General features: G+C 35.6%; 2 protein-coding genes across 3 annotated transcripts; both read left to right on the top strand.

The window, feature by feature from the left end:
- The first annotated feature begins 255 nt into the window (after nt 1–255).
- On the top strand, nt 256–3,973 carry LOC126674819 (uncharacterized). The gene is made up of 7 exons (XM_050369336.2): nt 256–525; nt 1,428–1,518; nt 2,451–2,566; nt 2,773–2,832; nt 2,912–2,977; nt 3,411–3,611; nt 3,704–3,973. The coding sequence occupies exons 1-6, from the start codon at nt 469–471 to the stop codon at nt 3,600–3,602; spliced, it is 582 nt and encodes a 193-aa protein (XP_050225293.1). The 5' UTR covers nt 256–468; the 3' UTR covers nt 3,603–3,611; nt 3,704–3,973.
- Nucleotides 3,974–4,412: 439 nt separating this feature from the next.
- LOC130014507 (uncharacterized) lies at nt 4,413–7,663 on the top strand. Of its 2 annotated transcripts, none has more exons than XM_050369338.2 (7): nt 4,413–4,637; nt 5,065–5,161; nt 5,624–5,733; nt 5,866–5,925; nt 6,170–6,235; nt 7,206–7,400; nt 7,476–7,663. In XM_050369338.2, exons 1-6 carry the CDS (start codon nt 4,575–4,577, stop codon nt 7,368–7,370), a joined length of 561 nt encoding a protein of 186 aa, XP_050225295.1. In that variant the 5' UTR covers nt 4,413–4,574; the 3' UTR covers nt 7,371–7,400; nt 7,476–7,663. The 2 variants fall into 2 exon arrangements, with proteins under 2 accessions (XP_050225295.1, XP_050225294.1); XM_050369337.2 differs by having other exon boundaries at nt 7,485–7,662.
- The last annotated feature ends 4,027 nt before the right edge of the window (nt 7,664–11,690 follow it).

Raw genomic sequence — 11,690 nt, 5'->3', positions numbered from 1 at the left:
TTTTATTCTGCTTGATTGAAAAAATTAAGATTTTAATTTGATTGGAATTAACTGTTTCTGATTTTTCTTGATGAGATTATTTTGAAGTTCAAAAGTAAAAAGATGACTGGGAATGTTCTTAGAAAATTGAAAACCTGGAAAACTAAAAAGAAAAAAAAAGAAGTGAATATTTAGTGCGAAAACAAAAAATTTTAATTTAAAATATCAATGTAAAAAAGAAACAGATATTTGAATATTCCAAAAAGAATATAAGGAAAAGCAAAGAAACGCAACCTTTCTTTGTGTTTCCGTGTTTTATTTTTCGAATTTCTTATAAGAAACAGAACAAAGAAACAGCCATTCAAAAAGAAAAAAATACAAAAGTTTGTGATTATTATTGTAGAATCTTAATTAGCAGTAGCGTTTAGAGATCAAAATACAAAGTGGAAGGCTAAAACTGATACAAGAATCAAGAATTGTAATAGTAGAATGGGTCAAGCTTTTCGGAAACTCTTCGATACTTTCTTCGGCAACACCGAGATGCGAGTAAGCCTACCTTTTTTTTCCTTCTTCGAATCATAGAGAATCAAAAATGAAATTGAGGGTTTTGTTAATTTGTTAATTTAATTGTTTTTATTTATATCATTTAGCTGTTAATTCGTTTGTTTTCTTTCTTCTAAGTTTATGTATTCTGTTTGATTTTGGTTAAAATTCAACAATATATTTTATGCTGTTATCATTATAGTATATGGGCAGTACCCAGTAGTGTCAAATCAATATCTTAATGTATTTAGACAGGATTTCCTTTTTCAATTTTGCAGGAAATAAAAAGCATATTATGTATAAAATTTTCATTGTTTTGATTATTAGTTGAGAGTCTTGTGACTATATCTTATTAATATTATACAGCTCTATTCGAGTGTTAAAGTTTAAGATAATTTCAGAAGCAACTATGATCGGTATATAGTGGTCTAAGTCTAACCATTGTGCTTGATCGTCTCTTAAGTACTGCTGTTGGTATGTTGAAGTTCATTGTGAGAGTTTAGTTCGCGTGTCTTGTCGGAAATAATATGTTCATCTAAGAGTCAGAAATTTGTTGCAATGCTTGGGAAAACAAGTGAAGTGGACATAGAAGATATGAGAAGAAAGGAGGATAAGATCTTAGGGGTGTGAATCTTTAGATCAGGCATTTATATTAATTCTCTCTAACTGGCATGCATAAAGCAAATGGAAAAAAGTATATCTTCTATGTTTCTCTATCAATGGGGTATTATTGAAATTTAGGCTGATAAATATTTAGCTTTCAGCTTATTCATTAGTAGACTACTAGATCGTAGTCTTTGTGAATTATTGGTTTTCTTGTATGCTTAGGAGATGCACTTTACTGATAAACTATCATAGCTTTAATTCTATTTTTATATCTTCACTTTTCCTTGGAGCTGGCTTAGGTTGTGATGCTGGGGCTGGATGCAGCTGGTAAAACAACAATACTTTACAAACTACACATTGGAGAGGTCTTATCTACCGTCCCAACAATCGGTAGGCACCTTTTTATTATTGATTGATTTCCTGTGATTGCATGAGGCTCATAAAGCAGCTATTATCATCTTATAACATCTAAGAATCTAATCTCTTATTCTTTCCCACATCTTATAGTCAAAGTTCATGATTGGTGTTACTATTCTATTCCCGGTGACAATAATAAATGTCATAAAATTCACCACTATCCTTACATACATAGTGTTCCGTTTTCTACTCATCATCATAAGCTTAGAATATTTTGCTCTTTTCCTCTTTCATTTCCGGTAGCTGAAACTTGAAAAAGATTCATGCTGGGAAACATGCATCTGTGCATCAATACGTGTTTCCTGAAGCTAGTTAAAAGGAAGGGGAAGAAACCAAGCTTGTAATGCTTTATGGTTGGCACGTTTGATGCTAACACACTAATAATTGAGGCTAAAAATGTTGGAATTTTGTTTAACTAAGAGAAAACTCTTGGAAATATATGTGGAGATTGCCTCTTGAAAGAAGAAATGACCGCATCATATATTAAAATATTGCTACTCATTATGAGATTTTGAGGTCATATGGTATCATTATAAATTGAAATTCTTATCAAGATTCTGCAATGCCAATTTTATCTTCTGGCCACTTTGTGGAAGGAACCACCTGTCCTGCTTTTTGTTTTGTCCTTTGGCCAGACTACTGAACTTCTTGAAAATATTAGGCAACCGCAAATTCTAGATGCTAGGATATAGGTTTTTTTCATTACTTTTTTTCTAATTTGCTTATCTGTTTTCTCTCCATACGTGTTCTATAAAATTTTGATGTGTTTTTCATTTAATTGTCGAGAAATTCTGATTTATAGTGTGTTATGGTCTAAAGATGGAATTTGAATTTTCAACTGTTGTAGTAACTATTTGGCGGATCCCAGTTCTTATTATGTATATCTTTTGTTTTTTTTGCGGCAGGGTTCAATGTGGAGAAAGTTCAGTATAAGAATGTGATGTTCACTGTTTGGGATGTCGGTGGACAAGAGAAATTAAGACCACTTTGGAGGCATTATTTTAATAATACAGATGGCCTGGTAACATTAATGTTTGTTTTCTTTGCTAATTCATGGTTCTTCCGGTTTCAATTTTGTTTTAGCGGTTCCTTCTTTTTTAATCATTGTATTGGGTCCAAGCATGATTTTCATGAGCTCTATTTTTTTTTTTTTTTTGAAGATGCTACTTTTGCAATGATTTTGTTCCTTTTGAGTTTTTTGATGCAGCAATTATTCTGTTCATGCAGATCTATGTTGTTGATTCCTTAGATCGTGAGAGAATTGGAAGAGCAAAAGCAGAGTTCCAGGTTGTATACTAAGAGAGGTATGTTTAATGTACCCAATTTTTGTGAAAAACAGTTTCTAATACTGTCATGTTTCTTTCAGACCATCATCAAAGACCCATTTATGCTAAACAGTGTCATCTTGGTGTTTGCCAACAAACAAGACATGGTATGTTATCTGCTGCCTTGCACATTAGTGATAAATATAAAATTAAATTATCAAGCAGGATCCAGATCACTAAAGTTTTTAATTACTTGTGGTTGCACTGAGAAAATTACTGTGCTAATTAGTGTCTGGTACAAATAGAAAGTCCCAAGAAAATGAAACGATAATTTGAAATAGAGAAATCAAGAGGGGTAGAATTTCAACCATCTTAAATAGCTGTAAGCACATGTAATGACAGAAGCAAACCTGCACATGCATGCATTTCACACTGTAACGACTAACGAGCATTTAAAGGTTTATTTAGCCTGTTAAACACACAACCCCTGTTGATTTTGATGCATATAATAGGGTATTGAGTTCTTGTTTCCATGTGAAGCTCTTTAATGAACTATTAGTTTCAGAAAACTTAATAATAATACCTTTTTCTGTTGTTAAGAAAGGAGCAATGACGCCGAGGGAAGTATGTGAAGGATTAGGTCTTTTTGAACTCAAGAACAGAAAATGGCACATACAAGGGACTTGCGCGGTGAGAGGAGATGGCCTCTATGAAGGATTGGACTGGTTGGCTTTAACTTTGAAAGAAATGAGAGCTGCTGGATACTCGTCAGTGGGAACATCGTCATTCTAACTTTCCGCGGTAATTACTGATTCCTCTTTAATATCATAACATAGCATATGACAGCATGGCGTCGATTGTATTGCTAAATCTGTATCAACTTCTTTTTGTAGTTTACTTGAAGTCCCAAGGTTTATATCGATGAAGTTGAAGGGCTGGCGTATGCATCTTCTTTGGAGGAAGTTTCAGAATTGTAATTGAATATTTTTACGAGTTGTCTGAAGAGAATGCAGTTTATTAGGGTTCTTAATCTTACCTTTGGCTGTATTTGTTAACCTGTGACTTCCAACAATGTAAATTGAGGTGCTGATGAGTGATCAGAACTTGTCATTGCTAGTTAATATGGATTTTGAGAATATATGAATACGTAGATTTCCATTCCATTTCCGTCTTTGCCTGTAAATATTTTTGTGACTACAGGTGTGATTTATCCTTTGAAAAATCTTAAATTATAGTTATATCATGACAGGCTAGAATACATGTTATACATGAAATGTTTGAAATTGCTACTGTAATTGAAATGGAACTTAATCCATCAAGCTCTTCTGCTTATGTTCAAGTGAAGGAAATACAATATTATGTTTGGAGTTTTATCTCCAGATCCAGTTAAAGAATTTGCTCCATGGATTGCATGAAGAATGCAAGAAATGTAATTTAATCATGAGTTATGTCACTACCTGTTCGACGTATTGCTTCAGTGAAAAGGTAGGTATCCTCAACTGTATATTAAATTCACATCAATTGGGCTGTGGCTAGTATTAGTTTTTTAATTATTTAATCTTTGGGTTCTATCCTACTTGAGTTGACTTGCTAATAAATATTCATTCTGATTTGTTGTCATGTCTTGTATTGCAGGCATGTTTGACCAAAACAAAAAGAATTGTATTTGATTTGGAGAAGAAACTTAAGAATGAAGGAAATGATTGAGATGGAAAATAGATATATAGAAAGGGGAAAGTCTGCAAAATTATGTGATAACAATATATGCAAATGGGTCAAGCTTTTGGAAAATTCTCCGATTCTTCCTCCGGCAACAATGAGATACGAGTATTGACTTCTCTCTCTTTTCAGTTTTAATCTTTTTTAGACAGATAGGAGTTTTATCACCTGGGATTTAGTTACTTAATTCATTTACTTGTATTTATCACTTAGTTCATCTACTTCAGCTGTTACTTTAATTTAGTTTTAGAGTTTATGAGGTGATGGTTATATTTTTTTCCCATACAACTACTGGGTCAGTCTATAATGCACAGAATGAACAGAATGTTCGTTCATTCATTCGATCAATGTTTTCGCATTTCAAATACGTTTCAAAAACTCCATATTTTGAAATGAAAACTTTCAGAAAAGTACCATTGAAGGGCTTCCTGGTGTCCTCTAATGCGATGAATAAAGTTAATATATTTTGATATTACTATATCATGTATCTTTGGCTCTCTTCCCTTATTTGTGATTTTGTTTGGAGGTGGCTTAGGTTATAATGATGGGTTTGGGTGCATCTGGTAAAACAACAATACTTGAAAAACTACAATCTAAAAATGAAAATTCCACTGTCGGCATCCCTACAGTTGGTACGCCTCTTTACTTTAGTATTGCTCTCTCTTTTATTTTAATCGAATACGTTGGCTCTTGTTTTAGAGGACATCAAAATTTAATTTGGATGATTGTCTGTTGGAAAAAGAATATGTTTAATTCATACAGTGAATTACTGTTATAGACTATGTTGTAGGGGAATGAAAATTTTAAAATTTTAAAAATATCAAAATGGAAAATAACGAAAGTCATCTTTTACAAGAGTATATTATAAATGTAGAGTGTTGAAGTTAGAGAAACATTTTCCAAAATGAAAACAAAACGTCCGAAGCATAAAACTGGAGAAAAATGATTAGATGTCGATCTCTAATTAAGGTGTTATGCCATACATCACATTGCTTTGTCATGCCATACATCCTTATTATGGTGTTAAAAATGATTAGATGTCGATCTCTCTTTTCGGAATGTTTGTTTACGAAAAATGTTTCTATCTTCTGTAGGGTTGAATGTGGAGAACGTGAAGTATAAGAATGTGTTATTCATTGTTGGGGAAATTGGTGGACAATGCTCACACTACTTGAGGCCACATTATTTTTATAATGATGCACTGGTACATTCTCGGTCTACCTTCTTTTGCTTGCATTGTAAGTTAGCATGCACAAGCTTCGAGCGATGCTTGCGCTGTCAATTTTTGTTCCTGTCAGAGGTTTTTGATGCAGCAGTAATAATTCTGTTAATGCAGATCTATGTGGTCGATTCCTTAAACCATGAAAGATTTGAAGTAGCGAAAGCCGAGTTTCAGGTAAGGGTGTGCATTCAGTATAAACACAACCAAATTGAATTTCTCCTCTCTTTCAAAACCGAACAAAACCAAAATTCTGAGGAAGTATAATTTTTCAAACCAAACTGGTTCGGTTTATATTAAAAATTAACTTAATTTTTTATGTCAAAAAATAACCAAACGGAACCAAATTTGTCGTTTTGGTTTTTTAATCTTTTGTTTTTCGACAATAAACAGTTTATAAATTGAAACTCATCATCTGCAGGACATCATCAAACATCCAAGTATGCTCAATCGTCTCATTCTGGTGCTTGCCAACAAACAAGATATGGTATTTAATATGTTGGCTACTTCTTTCTGCATCATTAATGAAATTCACTAATATGTTTTTAATTTAAGGTTTAATCACCAAAAAATGCCAAACCTATACGTCTTGTGTCAGATTTAGCCAAACCTTTAAAAACCACCAAATTTAGCCAAACCTTATATGTTGTGTTTCTTTTTCAGCCATTTTCGAATCGAACCGGATTTATTGTCTATGTGTCATCCATGTCACTTCCAACTCAGCGAAATTAATTGACATGGCAATATTTCAAACCACTAACCCAATCAAATCAAACCATATAGTAAACCAAATCCAAATAAATCAAATCTATATAATAATTATTAAGTTTAAAACCATATTAATTTTTAAATAAAAAAACAAAAACCATTTATAACTTTAACCCGTTAAAATTACGAGAAACCCAACCGTCGCCGTCCGACCAACCACCGCTCAAAAAAATTCCGGCCATCTAAATCGGAGCAGACCCATGGGTCTGCTTCTCCTATAGTGTGAAACAATGCAGGTTCAAGAAGAGCAATTATAAAATGAAATGAATTTTAGACTAAAATTGAAACAAATGAAGGGTAAACCAGCAACACCATTTCTATGCATGTCTAAATTTAGTTCTTTGAAAGGGGTGAGGAAATGGTCAAACTGGTCGATTTAATTAAAATGAAATTAACCTAATTACTTTATTTCCTTAAATGAACCAACCAAATCGTAATTTTAATCGAATAAACTACAATATTAAAAATACAAAATCAAACTTACTAAATTAGTATGTTAATGCGATTAAACTAATAAAAATATGTATTCCAATTTTTAAACTCTGAACTATTTTTTATCAACCAATGCATCTTGAATTTTCTTTATCGATTATTTTGAAAAGCTCGCTCCCGAACTAACCAAAATCGTTAGTTCTAATATCGGTTAATTCGATTTAACTGACCGTTGGCTCAATGGTTTTTGTATGAAGAAAGGAGCAATGACAGCAATGGAAGTATGTGAAGGATTAGGGCTTTTGGAAGTGAAAGACAGGAAATGGGATGTCAAAGGGACTTGTGCTCTCACAGGAGATGGCCTATATGAGGGGTTGGACTGGTTCATTTCAACTTTATCACAAATCAAAGCTGTTGAATGAGTAGTTCATCACTGTAATTTAATTTTCCAGGTGAACTAAATCAACTGTTTTTTTTTTTTTACTTTCATTTATCATTCGCACAAATTGTTGATTATTTACCAACAGTTTTTGCAGGTTTACTTGCAAATATTTCCAATGTTTTATGGTTGTGGGACTCATGCATGTGTTTCTTGCCACTCAAGCTTTTGGATTGGGCATAATGTGCAAGCTATAAGATACGGGCTTTTTATATGTTTTACGGGTTTTTTCAGCACAATATCTTTTATACGGACCAAGCAATTTCTTTACTTTTCATACCGGATTTTATTACTTTGTTGACCTAGAATTTTAAATTCTTCTCTTTTTTACGAACTTCCTTCTCTTAGCTTTGAATTGGCAGTTTCTTTTTCTTTTTTCTCTGAAAATAGCGGTTTCTTTTCTTCTTCTCCACACGATTTCTTCTTCTGATAGTCGTCGCTCTTCATCAAGTCTCAGTGCCGCTCCACTGCCGCCTTCGTTGTGCCGCCGCCGTTTTCTTATTTTTGTGTTTTCTTTTTCAGATCTGAACCGGAGTTTATTGTCGGAATGAATAATAGATATCAGAAGTTTTTAACGATTGTAAAAAGTTTTTTAAAGGCATATGATCCGATTTTGAAACGAAAAGATTCACTGTTCTTCTTATTCTTCTTTTTCATTTTCAGATCTAGAAATTGTTTTATTAACTGTTTTTAAGTCACAGTAATTCTTTTACCATTAAACATGTGTAAAGATTATCTTTAAGGAATGTGTTTGCACCAAAATTAAAAAATATGGCTTAAAGGCCATAAAGCCCCTATTCTTTTCAAAAGATAAAAGAGGTATTATTAATGATTGGCTTAAATTAATTTCTAGAGGTTGACTAATGTTGATTTCAGAAGTTGATTTCTAAAGGTTGGTTTCTAAAGGTTGATTTCTAGAGGTTGACTAATGTTGTCAGAAGTTGATTTCTAAAGGTTGGTTTCTAAAGGTTGATTTCTAGAGGTTGACTAATGTTGTCAGAAGTTGATTTCTAAAGGTTGGTTTCTAAAGGTTGATTTCTAGAGGTTGACTAATGTTGACAGAAGTTTATTTCTAAAGGTTGATTTCTAGAGGTTGACTACTCTAATTCAAAAAGTCCAGGCCCAGTTGCAGAAGATTAAGCCCAAATTTGAGATGGCCATTAAATATTAATTTAAATGGCCCATAAGCCCAAGAAGTCCATTCCAGAAGAAAAGAAGTTAAAAAGCACGTGCAGCAGAAACAAAACACGATTGACAGTTTTTGAAAGTGGGGAAGAACGTGTGCAGTTGAAACATGAAGCAGTAGTTTTCAAAGGAAAAAGCTATAAATAAGAGAAGAGCAGCCAATTTGCAGCCCCCGATCAAATCCAACAAAAACCAGCCCAAAGGCAAAAACACTCAACACTTAGCATTCTCAGTTTTCTTCAATCAGTAAAGAACTTTACGATTGAACTTTTGCAATTTCTACTCAAACACTTGTATTTTCATTTCATTCAATTAGTAAACACATTTACAATTGGATTCGTTGTTTTAGCATTACTTGATTGGAGTACTTGTTATAAGGTTAACCAAACCCCAATCGCTCGTTTAAGAAGTTAAGTTACATTTTGGAATCCGCTTCCTGGCACGCCCGCATTTCACACGCTTGTTGTTACAAACGCAAAACGCCAGTAACAATTTTTGGCACGCCCAGTGGGACACTAAGAGTTATGGCTAGAACTCGAAGTGAAAAAGGAAAAGATGTTATTGTATCCCAGGATACAGTGGATGATCCTACTACTACAAATGTAGGACATGGAGACTATGTGGCTCACATGGTCAGAAGCATTGAAAAAGAAAATTTGCCTCTAGGGGAGGCGAGTGATGATGTGCCTCCTGGCTTTGGAGAGCAACAGACACCAACTCGGCGAAATTCTGAGCCAAGATTGGTAGAGGCTTTAGACATGCTGTCAAAAGCCATGTTAGACATGAAACAGACTCAGGCTAGCTTTAACCAAGCAAAAGCCGAGTTGACCAAGAAACATGAGGTGATGGATAAGAAGCAGTTCGAAATGGAACGCTATTTGGCAGAATTGATAGTTGCTGTCAAAGTGTCATCTCATGGTGGTGATGTACCAGAGGCTGTTAACACGGCCAAACAAGATCCTAAGGGACACGGGGGGCAGCCATCTGGAGGAATCCAGGAGATTGGGAGCACTAGTCATGTGCCAATCTTAAACCCGCCCTCTGAAGAAAGGTACGTTCCTCCTCACAAAAGAGATGAACCTGTGTATTTTAATTCTTTTAAAACTAATAATCAAACTGGCCGGAATTCCAGGCCGTTTAATGCAGGTGCTAATTGTCCGACTTCGGACGACCTAGAGGTTAATCAAAATTTTCCTCAACCTCTGGGCACGGGGGGCAATTACATGCCCCAAGAGAGAAATCAGCCTCAGGTGCCACCCCAACCTTTGGGAAGGCAACTAGACATGGAGGCTGTAAGAGAAGCAATTCAGGAGTTGTATGGTCCAGGTCTAAGGCAGATTGACCGACCGCAATTTCACAAGCCTTATCCAGATGTCATTGACAGGGAGAATCCTTACCCTAGAGGCTATAAGATTCCTAACTTCTCTTTATTCTCTGGAGAGGATGGCCACTCCACCATTGAACATGTGGCAAAATTCACAATTCAATGTGGGGTCTTGGCCAACCTAGATAACATTGCAAATTTTAAGCTGAGATTATTTCCAAATTCTTTAACAGGTACTGCCTTTACTTGGTATGCTACTTTGCCCAGGAACTCAGTGCTCACATGGCAGGAGATGGAGAGGCTTTTCCATACTCAATTTTACCGTGCAGAGCCAGAGGTTTGCATAGCAGAATTGTCAAGAGTTTCTCAAAGGTCGGGAGAGGATGCCGACATGTATATACACCGCTTCAAAAGAATGAGGAGCAGGTGTAAAATTGTTCTACCAGAAACTGAGTATGTAAAAATGGCTCAGAGGGGCTTGGACATTGAGCTCCGAAAAAAGTTCCAGGGGATGGAATTCAGGGACTTCTATGAGTTAGCTGCTAAAGTCTCTGAATATGAAGAACTCCTAAGAGAAGAAAGCCACAAGAAGAAGGTGGCAATGGGCACTTACTATCAGGAGGTGGGAGCATATGAAACCGCGGTAGCCGACCTCACGGCCACCGGTTCATGTACCTGCCCTATGTTGATCAAAAAAGCACCTGATGGGTGGAAGAAACAGAATTCCAATGCCCAACCTCTGTATACTTTTGAGGTTTCAAAAACAGAAGAAATTTTTGATTTTCTGTTAAAGGAGAAGTTCATTACTTTGCCTCCGGATCATAAAATGCCTTCAAAAGATGAGTTGAAAGGCAGAGAGTATTGTAAGTTCCACAACTCCTGGAACCACTCAACCAATTCATGTTGGGGGTTCAAAAATATTATACAGGATAGGATTGCCAAGGGAGTTTTAAAATTCCCAGAAAAAAAGGAGGCACTGGTAATAGATGAAGATCCTTTTCCGGCTGTGGCGTCTGTGAATGCCAGTGATCTCTCGGAACTTGACTTGAGGTTGTTATTAGATATAAAAAGAAAGCTCAGAATCAGGGAGCAAAATGACCAAAGAGTCAGGGGAGAGCAATTCGAACGGGAAAGGAGAGCAGAGGTAAAGCGGGATTACAGAGGAGAAAGAAGGCAGGTATCTAGAAACTCTAATAATTTTGTTTCTACTAACCGCCCTCTTTTGAAAAAACAAAACAGGGCCTCTTACTATCAAAGGAGGCCAGAAAGGCATGTCTTCCCGGAGAGGCGATCTTTCGTGTGGAAGAGGGAGGAACAGCCAAAAGCTCCTTTGGCACCTAGGGAGGAAAAGCCAAAAGCTCATTTGGCACTTAAAGAAAAACAGTCAGAGGTTCCTTCTACCTTTGAAAACCGAAGAAAAGAACAAAGATTCGTGGTACCACCATTGGTCTCACCTAGTCCAAGGTGGCATACCAATTATCACAAGAAGTTTCCGCCTCCACTAACAAGAACTCAGAAAAGGAGGCGCCAGAGGTTGAGGGCTGCTGCAAGAAACGAGTGGCAGTCCAGGCACTTGAAAGATCCTAGAAAAGTTGTAGAGGAAAAGGGGTCAAAGAAGATCTTAATTGAGAGAGAGCAATCTGGAAGCCAAAAATCTTCAGAGGCAGTGGAAGTGAAAAATAAAACTTCCCACGTGCCTTCGAAGAAGGAAATTTCGGATATGGAGTTGGAAGCTTTTCTTGAAGGAGAATTTGCAGGAGATGGCATGAACTTAGATGATCTCCTAGAAGACGA

This window comes from Mercurialis annua, linkage group LG3 (genome assembly GCF_937616625.2).
Source record: "Mercurialis annua linkage group LG3, ddMerAnnu1.2, whole genome shotgun sequence".
Classification (NCBI taxonomy): domain Eukaryota; kingdom Viridiplantae; phylum Streptophyta; class Magnoliopsida; order Malpighiales; family Euphorbiaceae; genus Mercurialis; species Mercurialis annua.
Note: the sequence above shows the minus strand (reverse complement) of the source record. Positions and strands in the feature narration are given on the sequence as shown.